General features: G+C 38.2%; 1 protein-coding gene across 1 annotated transcript in view; it reads right to left on the bottom strand.

Moving 5' to 3' along the window:
* Window positions 1-19,457, bottom strand: part of FMN2 (formin 2) — a 407,588-nt gene that overhangs the window by 25,693 nt on the left and 362,438 nt on the right. Inside the window, 1 exon segment of the mRNA XM_027767852.1 lies at window positions 6,076-6,225. Coding sequence (XP_027623653.1) covers window positions 6,076-6,225 — 150 coding nt within the window.

The raw sequence follows: 19,457 nt of genomic DNA, 5'->3' as shown, positions 1-19,457 counted from the left end.
CAGCCCTTGCTTGGCACAACCTCTATGCATCACACACACACTGTCCAGGGCCCAGGGCGGCCAGTCTTAGTGCCATTGCCTCTGATGGTTCACATGATCCCATTCTGTCACACAGCATGGGCTTTGTGCACCACACACATGCCACCTGGGACCCAGAGCTGCCAGCCCAGGTGCCACGGCTCCTGCTGGCTCAGGTGGTCCCACCCCATTGCCCAGCATGGCCTTAACAAACCACACATGCCCTGCACAGGCCCTGAGGAGACCATTTTGATGCAGACACCACCATCAACCCCACTGCCAAACCTAGAGGGGCTTCCACACATCCCATTTAGAGCCTGACTCCTCAACACGCGCCTGCTGCCATCATTATGATGGACAATCTTGCACCCTCTACTGACAGGGTCCCCACACAGCATGTCCTACCCAGGGTCTAAAGACATCAGCCATGAGTGCTGATGTACCCACTGATGCCCCTGCCCCCTTGACTGGCAGGACCTCTGTATACCAGAAGCACTTTGTACAGGGTCTGAAGGCCACTGGCCTGGTTGCTACAGCTGCCACTGGCTGCATATTAGCCCCCTAAACAATAACACCTCCATGCCCTGTACACATCCTACTGAGGGTCTGAGGTCACCAACCCCTTTACAGCTGGCACCAGCTGTAGCCCTGTCCCCAGAGGTGCAGATCCTGACACTGTTGGTGACAACGTAAATGACTAGAGCTATTGGAAAACAGTTTGACATTTTCTCAGCAAACTAAACAGAACTGCTTTATAACCCAAGTATATATCCAAAGGAAAGGAAATCAGTATGTCAAAGATATATCTGCATTCTAATGTTCACTGGAGCACTATTCAGAATACCCAAGATATGGAATCCATCTAAATCCATCAGTCCATCAATCCACTTATAGAGGAATAAAAACCGGTGCTACACATTCACACAACACACAATGAAATATTGTTTAGTCATTAAAAAGAATGAAACCCTGTCATTTGAAGCAACATGGACAAACCTGGAGGACATTAGGGAAAGTGAAATAACCCAGATATAGGAAGAGAAATGCTACATACCTGGACTCATACAAACAAACAAACAAACAAAAAGACCTCACAGAAGCAGCGAGTAGAACAGTGATTACAGGGACCAGCAGTTGGCATAAAGGCTATGTCACTGGACTCCCATGTAGTCGACTGTGGTTTGATCCCCAGACCTGGTGGCGCAAACTCACACCGGGCACGTATGTGTGCATGCCCAAGATCCCGAGAGGAGAATGGAGGAGAAGGGATTGAGGCATGGCCATCCCCCTGGGGGGGTGATTTCTCGCTTTCTGTATCTCTGTCTCTCTCTGTCTCTCTCTGTCTTTCTAGCGAGCGCACACACCCTATAGCAAAAACCTCTTTAAAAAAAAAAAAGAAAAGAACAGTGATTGCTAGAGGCTGAGAAGAGTGGTGGTGGGAGGATTTTGAGAGATGTTGGTTAAGAGATACAAAATTACAGTTAGATAAGAGGAAGAAGTTCTAGTACGGTAGGATAACTACAGTTAACAATAATTTACTGCATACTTCAGATTAGCGAAAAGAAAGAATTTTGAATGTTTCCAACAGGAGGTAATGATAAAAGTTCGAGATGATGGACATGCTAACTATCCCACTTTGATCATTATGTATTAAATTCATGTGCTAAAAAAAACTTTACCCCACAGATCTGTACCACCATTATGTGTCAATTTAAAAAATATATTTTTCATATTTTATGTCACTCGGTGTTGACAAGTATAGATTTTTTTTTTTTGGAGAGGTTTTCGCTATAGGGTGCGTGTGCTCGCCAGACAGACAGAGAGAGACAGAGAGACAGAAAGCGAGAAATCAACCCCCAGGGGGGATGGTCATGCCGCAATCCCTTCTCCTCCATTCTCCTCTCGGGATCTTGGGCACGCATGCACACGCGCCCGGTGTGAGTTTTAAGCCACCGGGTCCGGGACGCGAACCACGGTAGACTACGTGGGAGTCCAGTGACATAGCCATTACACTAACTGCTGGTTCCCAGACAAGTATAGATTTTTTAAAAAAAGAATTGCTTACTAATAAGTATATGCCTAGTTTCAAGTAGATAAAAACAAACAAACAAACAAACAAAAAACCCGCACTGTATTTGACCAGGGTCCAAGACTCAAACCATATTGTTGGCCATGTGGGATCCAGTCACCATAACTAGCAGGTCTCAGGCTAGTCTGATAAAACATTTTATTTATTTCATTTCACTTCATTTGGCTATGGGGCATGTCCCCTTGCTGAAACGGGATTGACTCACACCACTGGATGAATCCTGCATTGAGGCACTGCATGGGCAAGTTTCATCCCTGCCCTTACATGGTTCGACTGCCTAAGCAAGGTGTCTCTTTTGGGTGAAGGTATTTGAAGTGAGGCTTTTATTACCATATCAAAGACAATAATGCAGTATGTCAAATCAGCAAATACACACACACACATACAAACACACACACATATTTTTAGGAGAGATTTTTTTGCTATAGGGTGTGTGTGCTTGCCAGAGAGACAGAGACAGAGAGAAAGTGAGACATCACCCCCCAAGGAGGATGACCATGCCACAATCTCTTCTCCTCCATTTTCCTCTTGGGATCTTGGGCATGCACACATGCATACCCAGCACTGAGTTTCCAACTGCTGGGTCTGGGACTCTGGGTTTTGAACTGCAGTTGGCCATGTGGGAATCCAGCACCTTAACCACTATGCTACCTGCTGGCCCCAATCAGCAAATATTTATGAAGACACAGAGAAGAAAGGCAGGCCAGCTGGCGGCGTGGCGGTTAAGGTGGCTGGATCTCATATGGCTGAATCTATGGTTTGAGTCCTAGACTCAACTGCTTAAAAATCACACTGGGTACACATGCATGCATGCCCAAAATCCTGAGAGAAGAACGGAGGAGAAGGGATTGCAGCATGGCCATTCCTCCTATCTCTCTCTGTCTTTCTCCAGTAAGTGCATGCATACTCCAGGGGAAAAAAAGAAAGATACTAAACAAACTGCCGGGAAATAAAAACCAAAATGCAAGAAGCACTGGAAATATTGTTAGGTAGCATGGGATTAGCAACCAAACTAAATATGTTGATGATACTTATAAACAGACAGAGGAGGGAAATAAATAGGATAGGAAACCACATCCCATTTTAAGTATGTGTAATCTACTTGAGGTTCTGCTCACACTCAGAGCAACTATACTAGAAGTTTCAGTTTCACAGTCTTAAAGGACCACACCCTCACACCCTATCACTACCTCAGGGAACCAAAATATTCCTGGAATACCCTTCTATGTAATTGCACAAATGTGATAGAAAGTTTCCACTAAGGCAGGACTGACCACATAGGTGTGGATTTGGGCAATAATGAGGGCACCGTCCTCAGAAAGCCTCTGCACTTGGTTTAATACTTCGCCATCTTGAAATTACAAATAGAACAAGAGATTCACATTTTTGGGTCATACTATTTCCCAGAAATTATGTAGCTGGTCCAGTGCTAAGGAAAGGGATTAAACTTGTTCTATAAACAAATTCAGACTAATGACTTCTTCAAAGTAGCCTGGTTATCATTTGCTAAGGAGTATAATAGATTTTTAAAGTCAAAGGACAAAGCAGCAATCTCACCTGCCACATGTTCTTCTGTGGCCCTTTGTCAAATCAAATGAGTCAAGGGAACAGCAGATGGCATAAAGGTTAGGTCACTGAACTCCCACACAGTCAACTGTGGTTTAAGTCCTGGATCTGGTGGCTTAAAACTCATGCTGGGGGCATATGCCTGTGTGTCCAAAATCCCAAGAGGAAAATGGAGGAGAGGGGATTGCAGCATGGCCATCTACCCCTGGGGGATGATTTCTTGCTTTCTGTCTCTCTGTCTCTCTCTGTCTCTCTAGCGAGCACATGCTCCCTACAGCAAAAATCTATCTCTTAAAAAAAAATAGAGAAAAAATGAGAAGTCTGTGATAAAGAATACTAATACTCTGCTAATTTACAATACTACAATACTGTCCAAATAAAAGCAAAGTCACCAAAAGCCCATAGAGTGTTCCTAGAGCATGACAAGCACAGGATGCAGTCTGAGATACTTAGAGAGTGAAGGAACACCAGTTCTGGGCACCTCACATGCATTCATACAATACCATCAAGCAGTGGGTCACTGCTGATGCTGTTACCTCGAAACACAGTTCTGTCTCATGGGGCACACATTGGACAGAGACTGTGCATATGCTTAGGGAGGTGTACCCCTGAATTAGTCCCAATGTCTTCTCCAAGATGGCATCTCACCAGCTTACATACTACTGTTTGGTAGCAGAAGAGAGCTACCATGAGTGTGCTTACCATGATCTTGTTCTGAGACCTCCAGAGACTGTGCCCCGACAGGACCAAGCCATTTCTGCAGGTATGCACTTGCTCACAGTGCATCAGGACAGCTAAGCACCATCAGTCCACTCTTGTTGATGCCTAAATCCATACCACTTCTGCCTTCATTGAGGACTCTAATCCTAGCTACAGTGCAAATAATCATGTAAGGTGTAGCACTTTGAACCTTAGTGTGAATGAATTCCAAACTTTTTTCTAGGGGTACAAGTTCAGATCTGTGATAAAAGGAAGCATGTGGAGACCTAGGCTGAGCCATGAAGGGAAGTTAGGTACATATGATGTGCTAACATGAAAAAAAAAAAAGTTTTCTTTTCCTTTTGGGAGGTAAAAATCACTTAATACATAGCTAATTCTGCAAAAAAGAAACAGTGATTCAAATGTGCTCATTTTTAGACTACTGTATTTTTTACTTCACCTGCATGGACATCTTACTAAAACCTCATTTTTTGTGTATACCTCTACTGATGGACTTTGTTTTTTGTTTTGTTTTGTTTTTGTTTGTTTGTTTGTTTGTTTTTTTAGGTAGAATAAGCTCATTATCTTTAAAGGAGAAGTTTAAGCAGTTTTCCTTCTCTTCAACTTCTTTTTTTCCCCATCTATTATTTACTGGTGCACAGTTTCTTACTGAGGTGTAGAATGATGACATCTAATTAATTATATGAGTGTACACACATCTGGCACAATTGAGATGCCTAAAAATTGTCGGCAATTAATTTTGCCTGATTTAGGGAGGTTATTAAAATTGATTTACAAATGAAAGTGAAGTGGATGATCCTGGCTTCATATGTAAGCAGACCAAAATGAAGACAATAAGCAGAAAACTGTGGAATTTTTGTGGTAGTGATGAATGAAGTCCCTCAGGATGTAAGTTCTCTAAAGATCTAAAGCGAACTCATTGTCAGTGCAGGGATGTTAGGATGTAGTATAATTGGTTCGGTATTAGGACTTGCTTTATAGTGTAGATTATGTTTCCCTTTCATTTTCCCACCAGACCCAGCTATTTGGGGATGCTTCCTGGGGAAGGCTAGCTTTCTTCATGACTTAATATTTAATATGCCTCAAAGGAATTTCATTATCATGGAGAATTTATTTCACATACTTAAGAGAAGAAATGTCCCTTCATTCCTAAAAAAAAATTTACATTAGGAAATATGATATAATTCTAGAAGAATCTTGAACAGTCTTTTAAAAAAATAGTGATCATTTGTGTTCCTTGGTGACATCTGGGTGAAATTTGGAAAAACATGCGAAAGTGACAATATCCCATGAATCAAGCAAAAACAAAAACTATTCATCTTACCTTGATAGTATTGTTATCCATCTTTTGAGGTGAGTGGGTTTATCATTCCAGGAAGGTTGTTTAATCTTTGTTACATGGTCTGCTTTTATGTGGTTTCCTCCTAACAAGTTATTTTACCAGACAGCAATGCTGGCAAACCATCATCCCAGTTATCCTCTGTGGCATCACAACCTCGGTCCTGACTCTTCTCATTCTAACTCTAAATTCTGCCAAATGTCAGCACCCTCTTTGACTTGTAACTCCAGGTTGAGGGCCATCTAATTTTTCACTCAGGCTATAAAAGTTGGCAAACCTCAGTGGTGTCACACCTAATAAAATACCAGTTTTTAAATGCCATTGTACAAATGAAAATACCTACCTCTCTTGTAGAATAAGTTTGTTCTCTTTCTTCCAAAAGTCTTTAAAGTCAGAGCTGAATTCATGCCAGAGAGTGAAGAAAACATTTGGGGATACCTCCTTCTCTCCAAGTTTTGGTTTCATGAAGAAATAGGCTGTCGTCTCCAAAAAGCTGTCAAAACACACACACATAAGAGCATAAAAGTTATGATTACTTTCCAATATGGAATATTATTCCTCCATCCAAATGCTGATTTCATTCATGCACAATTATTATTACCAAGAGGACTCAAGTTCTTCAGACACAAACAGTAGTTCTCTTACAGTCTCACAATAGAGTTTTAGACAAAGATAGTAGCAGCTAACAAAAATCTTCCTAAACTAATAATTACCCCGGTCCAAATTCATTTTGAAAATTAATCACTATATATCTGACATATTTCAGAAATAAATCTGTAATCAAGTTGGAATATATGGGAAGTAGTGAGCCTATACTTTCTAAACTCTGAACGAATGAAATATCAGCCATTTGCTCTCAAACTGATATGTATTCCATATATGCTATTCATATACCAAATGTCTTCTTACACTTCTTATGGGGGCTGGTTTGAGCAAGAGTCCAAGATGTGCTGATAAAGTCTCTCATTAATGATTCTGACCCTGTGATTGAGTGAATACCAACATGGCAGTCAACACTGTGACTATACATGGTTCAGGAGGTCCAGTCCTCAGAAGGTTGGACAGATACAGATTCATATTACAGTTCCATGATGCTCAGAAGAATTTCAAAGGTTATTTGACAATGAACATATGACTAGCAAATACTAAATGTATGACTTAATAGTGAGTCTTATAATCCTATGAATAATGATCTAGACAAAGACCCTGGTCAACATAAGGAGGGTCTCATTCACTACGTAGAAATATAAGATCAGTACAAAGAAGAGGCATCTTATTTGGGAATTTCCTGACTACATAGGCTATTCTGCAAGATGCTCTCAAAATGACTGGCACACTAGGAGTCAGTAGTGAAAAGAAATGCAGTCATACACTAAAAAAAATGCTGGGCTAGCCTGTGGCACGGTGGTTAAGACAGCTGGGTCCCATGTGGCCAACTTCCCAGTTCAAGTCCCAGATCTGGAGGCTTGAAAAACATTCCAGGCATGTGTGCATGTGTGCCCAAGATCCTGAGAAGAGAATGGAGGAGAAAGTATTGTGGCATGGACATCCCATCCCCATGGGTGATTTATCACTTTCTCTCTCTCTCTCTCTCCAGGGAGCACACACTCCTTATAGCAAAAACTAAAATTGGGGGGGAAAATGTCATATTATCACAATATGAGACAATTCCATAGGTCACTGAACAATCAAAAACTCTCTAATCTAGATTCTTACATGGCTTTTCCTGGAAAATATCAGCACCATACTGCTTTTGTTACAAATACCAGTTAGAACAGAAAGAATTCTCTGCAATGGAGTTTCCATGGAGCTCTAAAAAGATAGCTACCACAGCAGAATTATTTGAATCCTACACAAAAATAGAGCAACTGAGATATTAAAAATCAAAGTTCACAGAATAGTACCACAGGGACACTAAGTACCCAATATCCCCACAAACCTCTGAATGCAAACAGGTGATGACAGTACTGACAGCATCTAACTCATGTGGGGACATGACCTGTGTAAGAACCAGAAGAAAGCAATAGGAGGCTTACCATAAGAAGAATCCCCAGATCACAAACAGGTATTCGTAAAAAGTATCAGGCTAATCTGAAAACTCAGCTGAAACCGGAAGAAGTGTTATATATTATAATGGATGGAAGAGAAAAAAAGATCTATAGTAATTTCTAAAAAGGCTGGGAGCAGTCTAGGCTATGTAAACTCTTAGTACTTTCCAAGGGAAATTCATTTTTAGGGCCAAAATCTGCACTGAGAGAAAATACTGGGAGTGAAACTCAAATTGTGCAGCATAAACTCAAGAACAAAAGACAAAAATACTGCAGGAAGAACATATTTACCATTGTGCAAAAGCAATAGAAGAGAAAGCTATTGTGCAAAGAAGCTAGAAAAGCTATCCTCATGTATCTATTCCTCTTAAATGTTCAGTAAAACTAATCCCATACAAAATGAGCAAGAGAAAAGTACTGCAGTGGAGAAAAGTACGCCATTCAAACACTAAGCATAGCAAAGTTGATGTGGCTTTACTTATTATCAGATAAAGTAGACTTCAAAACAAAGACCATTACCAGAGTGTCATGTCATCATAATAAAAACATCCAAGTCATCAGGAAGTTATAACAACCCTAACTATATATGTAGCAAATAAAAGAGTTTCAAAAAGGATGAAGCAAAAAATGCAGAACTAAAAGGAAAGAGAGATAAAAATCATAGTCAAAATGGATATTTTAACATTTTTTCATCAGTAAGCAAGAGGACTTGATAAAAATATCACTAAAGATGTAGAAAATTTTAACATTATTTTCAACAAAATGATCTAACTAGTATTTACAGAAGATTACAATTAATGTTAAAATATATGAGAGCATGTAAAATATTCACCAACATGGACCATATGCTGTGTCATGAAACAAGTCTCAATAAATTTCAAAGGACTGAAATTATCCAGAGTATGTTTCCTGAACACAGTGGTATTAAATTATGAAAGAACAATATAATATCAAAGAAATGTCCAATTTGAAAATTAAATAAAGCTACTATAAATAATCCATAGGTCACAAAAATATTTGTGGAAGAAAAGAAACCTTCATATACTGATGGTGGGAATAAAAAATAGTATAGCCACTATGGAAAACAGTATGAAGGTTCCTCAAAAATCTAAACGGACAGTTATTATATGACCCAGTAATACCACTCTTGGGTATTTACCTAAAGTACAAGGAATCATTCTGTCAGAGAGATATTTACACATATATGTTTATTGTAGTGTTATTCCCAATAGCTAGGAGATGGAATCAACCTAAGTAACCAACACCCAATAAAAGGATTAAGAAAATGTGGCACATACACACAATGGAATACCGATCAGCCACAAAGAACAATATCTTGTCAATTGACACAAAGTGTAGAAATCTAGAAGATATTATGCTAAGTGAAATAAGCCAGACTATAAAAGGCAAATAATATATGACCCACTTAACATATACCAAATGTCCACATTCTTTTTTTTTAATTTTTAATTTTTTTTGGAGAAATTTCTGCTATAGGGCACATGCACAAGACAAAGAGAAATGGCCACACTGCAATCCCTTTTCCTCCATTCTCCTCTCAGGATTTTGGGTTTGCATGCACAAGTTTTAAGTTTCTGGGTCTAGGACTTAAACTGTGGTCAACTACATGGGAGTTCAGCGATGTAACCATTATACCATCTTCTGGTTCCCCAAATGTCTACATTCTGTGGAGGAAACTAAAGGATTCAGTGGCATAGATGTAGAGAGTAGTGAAGTAACAAATACAAAACCACATGTAAACAAGGGAAATAGGTTAAGGAACAGGGTACCACAACAGAGAAGAAAAGGGTCATTGTTGTATTTAATTTATACCTCCCAAAAAGTAGTAGGACAACTATTGAATGTGCCCAACATATGCAATGCTCAGTGATGGTGGTGCATATGCTGAATAAAAAAACAAAACATAAATATGAACATGTTCAGGACTCAGATAAAGAAGTACTTAGAGGGAAACGTGGAACTTTAAAATGCTATATTTGAAATAAAGATGTAAAATCAATAATGTAGGCATTCAACTCAAGAAACAAACTATAAAGAAGTAAATTGTTTTGTACTATATTATTATCATTCTTCTACTAATAGGGTTTAGTTTGCACAATGTAATGTAATGCTCAATGTTAAAAGATGATGAATATGTCCATAGCCTTCGTTTGATTATTACACACTGTATGCATGCTTTGAAAAACCATACTATAGCCAACAAAAAAGTATGTAATTATATGTAAATGAGAAATTAAAATATATAAAAAGTTAAAAGATAAAGAGCTCTTAAAAATGGAAAATATTTCAAACTGAATAAAAATAAAAACATAAAATATAAAAAATGTGGGGGATGTAGATAAAGCAGTACTTTGACAGAAATTTGGAGCCTTAAAATGCTTGTATTAGAGAGGCATAAAGCCAAGATAGGCATCCAACTCAAGAAACTATAAAAAAGCAAATTAGACACAACTTAGAAGAATAAAAAAATAAAAAGAGCACAAAACAAAGAAACAGTAAACCTTACAGGAAATCAATAGTCAGAGGTTGGCTTACTGAAAAGTTCAATAAATTGATAAACCTCTACCCAAGACTGGTTAAGAAAAAAAAAGAGAAGAAAATACCAATTACTAACAACATCAGGAATTAAACCATCATCATCATAATAGATCACAAAGACCTCAGAAAATAATACAATTATTTGATGTTTGCACTATAGGGTGTGTGTACTTGCTGGAAAGAGACAGAGAGAGGAAAAGGGAGAAAGCACTCCCCAGAGTGGATGCCACACTGCACTCCCTTCTCTTCCATTCTCCTTTTGGGATTTTGGGTACACATGCACTACTTTCAAGCCACGGGGTCCAGGATTCAAACTGTGCAGTTGGCGATGTGAGGTCCAGCCATCTTAACCACTATTCCGCCAGCTGGCACCAATATAATAGTATTATAAACATTTTTATGCCAACAGATTTGACACTTTAGATGAAATGGACAAAGTTCTTGAATAACAAAACTTTTAAAAACTGACAAAAAATGACTAGAAAACAGAAATAGTTCTATATTTATTTAATAAATTAAAATTTACTTTCAGACAAGGAAACTTATTGATAAACTTGCAATCCAAATGATATCCATTTCCTAGTACTTCTGGCCCAAACTGTTTCACACAGAAATTAACAATCATTTGGTGAAGAAATAAAGCCAAACTTTACACTAATTCATTCAGAAAATAAAGGACGTATGTTTTCTAACTCATTTTGTGAGCCTAACTTAATCTGATATAAATATAAAAAACTAAAACATATAATATGAAATAAAAAAAGAAATTTATGGACTAATATCCCTCATGAACATAAACAAAAACAAAAAGCCTTAACAAAACAATAACAAATTGAATGAAGCCATTTCTAAGAACGTTAATACGTCATGAGCAACGTGATTTATCTTGATAATGCAAAGTGGCTTTAATAGTTGAAAAGTAATTGGTATAACTTGTCACATTAACAAAGAAGAAACAGTGGTAATGTTAATAAGTGCAGAAAAATTGGAAAAAAATACTAATTCATTAAGAAAAAGAGAAAAATCTCTCTGAAAGCTCATAGAAGTAAACTTACTTGGGACCAGCAGTCAGCGTAATGGCTATGTCGCTGGATTCCCATGTAGTCGACCGCGGTTCACGTCCAGTACCCAGTGGCTTAAAACTCGTGTGTGCATGCCCAAGATACCGAGAGAAGAAAGGAAGAGAAGGGATTGCGGTGTGGCCATCCCCCCTGGGGGGTGATTTCTCGCTTTCTGTCTCTCTGTGCCTCTCTGTCTTGTGAGCGCACGCGCCCTATAGCAAAAACCTCTTTAAAAAAAAAAAGTAAACTTACTCAATTATATAAATAGCATGTATGCAAAACCTACAACTATCATGAACAATGGTCTTTAATGTTTTCCCCTTATTTAAGGAATAATACAGGGTATACAACTCTTCCCAATTCTATTAAATATTGTATTAAAATTTCTATCTAGTTAAAAGTCAAAAAAGAAAAAAAAAGCTTAGAAAAATAAAACTATTGCTATATGTACATAACATGGATAGAAAAATAAAAAATCCTATGGAGTCGATAAACAAAATAAAACCTAATAGAATAAATAAATTTACTAAAAATTAAGTAAGTAAATTTAATTTCTACTTAGTAAGATAAAAAACAAATACAAAAAAACTCACTTTTATTTTTTTCTTTAAAAAAACAAATTGCCAGACGGTACATGCACTCACTGGAGAGAGAGAGAAAGAGGAAAAGTGAGAAAGACTCCCATCTGGAGAATGGCCACACCATCAGCTGGCCCAAAACTTTGTGTATTTAAAATAATATGGAAAAACAAAGTATCCTTTGATCATAATGGCAAAAGACCAAGTTCCTTATGAAGAAAGAATCTTACTATCATTAAATATTCAGATATCAACACCCTATACCAGAAGACATAGGAGGATAACATATCTAAAACACTAAAGACAGAAAATGCTAAGTTTTTCATTTTTAAGGTGCCCAGTATTTTATATAAACCAAACTTAGGTATAAATGACACAGGTAAACTCTTTTCAATATAAAGGAACTCAAGGAATATTGTTCTTACGATCAATTACTGAGAAAGCTACTTGAAAATGAGCTTCAGAAAAATCAAAATGTCAGAAGAGACACAGTCATTAAATTGGCAAAATAGGATTCTCCACATGGGAAAAGGATATCCAACGCTGAATCTTAGAGTAAGAACTCTGCTTTGAATTTGTACTGCATGTATTAGTATGAACTGGCGCTATATTCTATTTCTACCCCTCTTCACTGACAAGTCTGGTCACAATATTAATTCAGTTGAAAAAAAATATGAGAACCTAGACTGTGATCTCCAAAAATCATTCCAAATAAGAGACCTAGAGTTGAATTAATGAATTAATGTATTTATTGTCAAATTCTTGTAATATCACAAAATCAGGCTAGCTAACACAATGTGTTTCCTTCCTCTCGGTAGAACTCGCCATATCATCTATGGAGTAATTTGGCAAAAATACTCAAACTTAAGATTGATTAAGCATCAAGAGTTACCTACCAATTTGCAAGAAATACAGGGCAGAGAATCATGTTAAATTACATCAATAAGACAGAATCAGGATAACCTATACTATGGAGTAACTCTGCAAGAGATTGATCTAGTTTCTTTATTGCTGTTGCTTGTTTTTGTGTTTCTCTTAGATGCCAGAGGGCACATGCACTGCCAGAAACAGACAGGGAGAGTGAGAGCGAGAGCGAGAGTGAGAGAGAGAGGAGAAAGAACCCCCCTCACCACCACAACCACCACCATGGGACATGGTCAAGCTGCAATCCCTTCCTCTCCATCTTGTTGAGATTTGGGGCACACATGCACATGCATATGGGATGTTTTTCTTTCTTTATTTATTTTTAAGAGAAATTTTTGCTATAGGGCACATGTGCTCGCCAGAGACAGAGAGAGAAATAGGAAACAAGAAATCATCCCCCCAGGGGATGGCCTTGCTGCAATCCCCCTTCTCCTCCATTCTCCTTTCTGGATTTTGGGCATGCATGCACATACATCTGGCATGAGTTTTAAGCCTCCAGATCTGGGACTTGAACCACGGTCAGCCAAGTGGGAGTCTAACAACATAACCATTATGCCAACTGTGGGTCCCATGCCTGGGGTGTTTTTCAAGCTGCTGGGGCCAGGATTAGAAGGTCATTGGCCACATAGGATCCAGCTCCCTTAACCACTAAGCCACAGGGTCAGCCTAGTTTCTTATAATAGTGGGATTTTCTTTATATTCTGTTTCAAACTGCAACAAGATAAAATCAATTATAAATATATGAATGAATAAAACGTTTAAATAGTGATTGGGTATTTAGAGATAGTAGGGCATTATTATCATTGTTATTTTTAGGGGTGAAACTGGTGGTAGTTATGCTTTCTAAAGAAAGGATATCTTGGGCCAGTCTATGACCTGGTGGTTAAAGTGGCTGGATTCTACATGGCCAACTGCATAGTTTGAGCCCCAGACCTGGCAGCTTAAAAAACATACAGGTTATATGTGAGTGCATGCACCAAATCCTTAAAGGAGTGAGAGAGGCAGAAGGGATTGCAGCATGACCAAGCCCTATGGCGGGTGCTTTCTCCCTCTCTCTGTCTTCCTGTCTTTAATGAGCACATGAGCCCTCTGGGGTAGGGGGCACTTAAAATATCATTTACAAAAACATACTAAAATATATATTAATGAAATTATGTGTATTGGGGCCCTGCCTCAAAAATAATACAGGAGGGAGCAAGCAGGTAGGGGTATGGATTAAATCAAATTGACTGTGAATTGATGGCTGTGGAAGTTGGGTGATGCATATACATAGAGGACTACTGTACTATTCTTCTTACCTTTGTATAGATTTTGCCTTTTTCGTGATAAATACATTTTTAGAAATTACAAAAGCACACACATGTAAGTTAGCACAAAGAAGTAATGACTTAAAGTGTCTTTTAAAATGGCATTCTAGGGACCAGCAGTTGGCATAATGGCTATGTCGCTGGATTCCCATGTAGTGGACCGTGGTTTGGGTCCCTGACCCAGCAACTTAAACTCACGCCAGGTACGTGTGCATGTGTGTCCAAGATCCTGAGAGGAGAATGGAGGAGAAGGGACTGTGGTGTGGCCATGTCCCCTGGGCAGTGATTTCTCGCTTTCTGTCTCTCTATCTCTCTCTGTCTTTCTGGTGAGCGCATGCGCCCTATAGCAAAAAGCGTTCAAATAAATAAATTAATACAATGGCATTCTAGAAATAGTTTAAAGAGGGTAGAACATTACTTTAAAGACCTCCTCTACTGGATATTATTTTTAACAATGAGTTACGTTCCACAGACAGGAGGAAAAAAAAAAAAGAGGCAGCTTTGATTTCTCTATTTGAAAAGGGGCCACACCACAAACTGAGAACTATTTTATATTCTTTTAAATTTCTCATCTGTTTTGAAGGCAATTCTCTGTCTGGGAACTCTGCACATAAAGAATGACTCAAAACTTGGTTTTTATTACAACCGAAAGAGGTGCTAATAATTATCCCAAAATAGCATTTTCTTACCACAAGTTATGATCTTTATGGAGAAGCATGTTCTCTGCAAATGAAATATTATTTAAATAGCATACTGCTGGTTATTACAATCAGTTATTTACCATCTATGAACAGGAATCATTTCTGGTCAAGTACTACGTAAAACCTTGAAAGGGAGCCCAACAGTTCTTGCTAACCTTTGCATTACAGAGAGAAATAGGAAACAAGAAATCATCCCCCCAGGGGATGGCCTTGCTGCAATCCCCCTTCTCCTCCATTCTCCTTTCTGGATTTTGGGCATGCATGCACATACATCTGGCATGAGTTTTAAGCCTCCAGATCTGGGACTTGAACCACGGTCAGCCAAGTGGGAGTCTAACAACATAACCATTATGCCAACTGTGGGTCCCATGCCTGGGGTGTTTTTCAAGCTGCTGGGGCCAGGATTAGAAGGTCATTGGCCACATAGGATCCAGCTCCCTTAACCACTAAGCCACAGGGTCAGCCTAGTTTCTTATAATAGTGGGATTTTCTTTATATTCTGTTTCAAACTGCAACAAGATAAAATCAATTATAAATATATGAATGAATAAAACGTTTAAATAGTGATTGGGTATTTAGAGATAGTAGGGCATTATTATCATTGTTATTTTTAGGGGTGAAACTGGTGGTAGTTATGCTTTCTAAAGAAAGGATATCTTGGGCCAGTCTATGACCTGGTGGTTAAAGTGGCTGGATTCTACATGGCCAACTGCATAGTTTGAGCCCCAGACCTGGCAGCTTAAAAAACATACAGGTTATATGTGAGTGCATGCACCAAATCCTTAAAGGAGTGAGAGAGGCAGAAGGGATTGCAGCATGACCAAGCCCTATGGCGGGTGCTTTCTCCCTCTCTCTGTCTTCCTGTCTTTAATGAGCACATGAGCCCTCTGGGGTAGGGGGCACTTAAAATATCATTTACAAAAACATACTAAAATATATATTAATGAAATTATGTGTATTGGGGACCTGCCTCAAAAATAATACAGGAGGGAGCAAGCAGGTAGGGGTATGGATTAAATCAAATTGACTGTGAATTGATGGCTGTGGAAGTTGGGTGATGCATATACATAGAGGACTACTGTACTATTCTTCTTACCTTTGTATAGATTTTGCCTTTTTCGTGATAAATACATTTTTAGAAATTACAAAAGCACACACATGTAAGTTAGCACAAAGAAGTAATGACTTAAAGTGTCTTTTAAAATGGCATTCTAGGGACCAGCAGTTGGCATAATGGCTATGTCGCTGGATTCCCATGTAGTGGACCGTGGTTTGGGTCCCTGACCCAGCAACTTAAACTCACGCCAGGTACGTGTGCATGTGTGTCCAAGATCCTGAGAGGAGAATGGAGGAGAAGGGACTGTGGTGTGGCCATGTCCCCTGGGCAGTGATTTCTCGCTTTCTGTCTCTCTATCTCTCTCTGTCTTTCTGGTGAGCGCATGCGCCCTATAGCAAAAAGCGTTCAAATAAATAAATTAATACAATGGCATTCTAGAAATAGTTTAAAGAGGGTAGAACATTACTTTAAAGACCTCCTCTACTGGATATTATTTTTAACAATGAGTTACGTTCCACAGACAGGAGGAAAAAAAAAAAAGAGGCAGCTTTGATTTCTCTATTTGAAAAGGGGCCACACCACAAACTGAGAACTATTTTATATTCTTTTAAATTTCTCATCTGTTTTGAAGGCAATTCTCTGTCTGGGAACTCTGCACATAAAGAATGACTCAAAACTTGGTTTTTATTACAACCGAAAGAGGTGCTAATAATTATCCCAAAATAGCATTTTCTTACCACAAGTTATGATCTTTATGGAGAAGCATGTTCTCTGCAAATGAAATATTATTTAAATAGCATACTGCTGGTTATTACAATCAGTTATTTACCATCTATGAACAGGAATCATTTCTGGTCAAGTACTACGTAAAACCTTGAAAGGGAGCCCAACAGTTCTTGCTAACCTTTGCATTACAGTCCTAAGCAGAAGGCACAACTTTTTTCATTTAATTAATCAACAAGCAGGTTGTAACTATAATACATGTCAGGCACCATGCGTGGCAGGGCAAAGATAAAGAAAAATAAAGTATCTATTCAATGGCTTTCTTGAAGAATGATTCCTACTGGGTTAACAAATCAAGTCAAGGTACACAACAAAGCAATTTGCCATATTTCACCCTAGATGGGCAGACAATCACTGGTGCCCTCCAATTTAGATCACCTTCAAGAGCTTCCCTGCTAGTAAATAGATATGCTTCAAGAAGGGTCAATCTTTTCATGATCACATTAAAAAAAATAAGGATCTTCCAATATTTATCCTTTAACAACCCAAAACATATCTAAAACAACACAGGAGGACAGTTTTTGATGTGTGACTGGATACCTCAGAAATTATTTCAATCAAGAATGTCATCCAGAAATGACTCCAATCAAATATGTAGTGAGTTTTATGGAGTTACCAGGCACATAGTAAAATCTACCAGTGATGGTTCTTTATTACTGTAGCAGCTTGCATGAAAAATTCTTCCTTAGTTTTCACAATGTAATCAGAGTTTGATAACACTCTGAGACTTACTCTTCATATAGACAAGTTAAAGAGAAGGAATCCTTTCCGTCTTCCTATATCCTCAACATAATTATGAGACAACACATCACATGTATACGTATTAAAACTAATGTCAGTATATCCAGACTCCTACTGGATAGCAAACTAACCAGTGCCAGACTGAGGTGACCACCCTTATTCTGTTCTTCCTTACTCATCTACAGTTTACCTCACTTGGCTCAGAAGGAAGTTTGCAGTAACTCTTGTCCAGAGAATGTGACACTTCCTTTATGTAGAAAGAAAAACATACATCCTTTTTACCCTGGAGTTACATAAAAGATGAGTGATAAGGAACTATATCCTTTACTGTTGATTCTATTTCATTTCACTATTTCATATTTGATGATGTGGTGTTCACATACGTATATGTACACACACACAACTTTCTGGAACCTAGTTAAGACACACATATCACAGTCAACAGCTAAACAGACATTTTGCTGAAAGAAATAAATTCATTTAATTCAATGTCCTCTTCCTCACATTGCAAATATAGTTATAATTTTCAGTAAAGCTAATATCAGAATTCAGATCTGAGTTGTTGTTCTCATGTTCTGTTGGGTCTACAAGCTGTGTGCAGATTTATTAATTTCCTCTCTCTCTAATGTTAATGCCAACAAGCTGTGGCACCGAAGTCCTCTCTCCCTGGATCAACTGCTAACATGGCAGTTCAGGCTATTTTGAGATATGTTTGTATTAGGGGGCGGACAAGAAGGGTATGATGAAGTCATTTCTTATGCACAAATCTATGCTCTAACTGGCCTTTTTGTAAGAGAGGAATTCAGTTCTGGCCCAGTGTAAGAGGACCTGGGGCTCTATCTTCTTCTCTAGTTCTGCAATTTTCTTCTTACTTTCTTCTCTCAATACCATTGTCTTTTAGGAGGATGGGATAAAGGCTGGGTACTAAATGAGAGTTTATACCCAGAATGAGAATTGCACATGTATAACTCAATTTAGGTCATATAGGCAGCACCAAGAATATAAAGCATCTTGGTATAAAATGTGAGGCCAAGAGAGCATACCAGTTTAAACGAACTGCCAAGGATCATCATCATAAATCTTTTTTTGCTTTTGCTTTTCTTTTTTTATTGTGCAATGTTGAATTTTGTAATATTATTCTTCAGAACAAACTCAAATCTCTAGAGAAAGATCTATTTTCAGTTAAAGACTTCCACAAGTAACTGCAATTTTTGGAATCCTAAATCATCTTCATTTCCACCTCCCTCCTCTGCCCCCATAGGAACCTACATGAAGTGTAACAAATTTTATTACTCCAATAAGGAAGAATAAATCCCCTTTCACTCATTAATAAAAGGCATTTGAGGGGTCTTCCAGGTCTTCTATAAAGCATAAATATTCTTAGTCCAACCATTTTGCTCCAGGCAATGGAAAATCAGAGGAAATCTGAATGGGAAGAGGATTAAATGGTATTTCTTTTCTCTTGAAGTAAGAAATGGTGGTATTCATACCTTCAGGGTAATTGTGACTTCAGAGTAGCCAACTGGGCTTAGAAAAAAGGTAATTCAACGTAAGAATAAGTATCAACTCATACCAAAGATGGAAGAGAAGCTTGAACATCTAAGTGACACATTTTTTTAGTCACTGATTGGCCCTGAGGGACAATGTGAGTTGAGACCCATGTTCATCTCAAATACCAAGTAACTAAGAAAAGCTCCTAAAAAATTGGAATTAGATAACAACTACCATCAGCAAAATTGAGGAAATTCCTTTTGCCCATCTTTTGCAGCTTACATATACTCTACTTTTTTTTTTTTCTAAATTAGCCTGTTCTTTCTATACCCTGATCTATAACAATCTCAGTTTAAAGTTATTTTCATAATTTTTCACCACTCCAAAGTGTTCTTGATATATCACTTCATCATTGCATCTTCATTTCTGAGGAGAAAAAAAATACAAAAAAAAAAAAAAAAAGAAACTTCATCAC

The sequence above is a fragment of the Tupaia chinensis genome, unplaced genomic scaffold (assembly GCF_000334495.1).
Source record: "Tupaia chinensis unplaced genomic scaffold, TupChi_1.0 Scaffold000074_1, whole genome shotgun sequence".
NCBI lineage: Eukaryota > Metazoa > Chordata > Mammalia > Scandentia > Tupaiidae > Tupaia > Tupaia belangeri.
The sequence above is the reverse complement of the archived record's forward strand: the minus strand, read 5'-3'. Positions and strand labels throughout refer to the sequence as shown.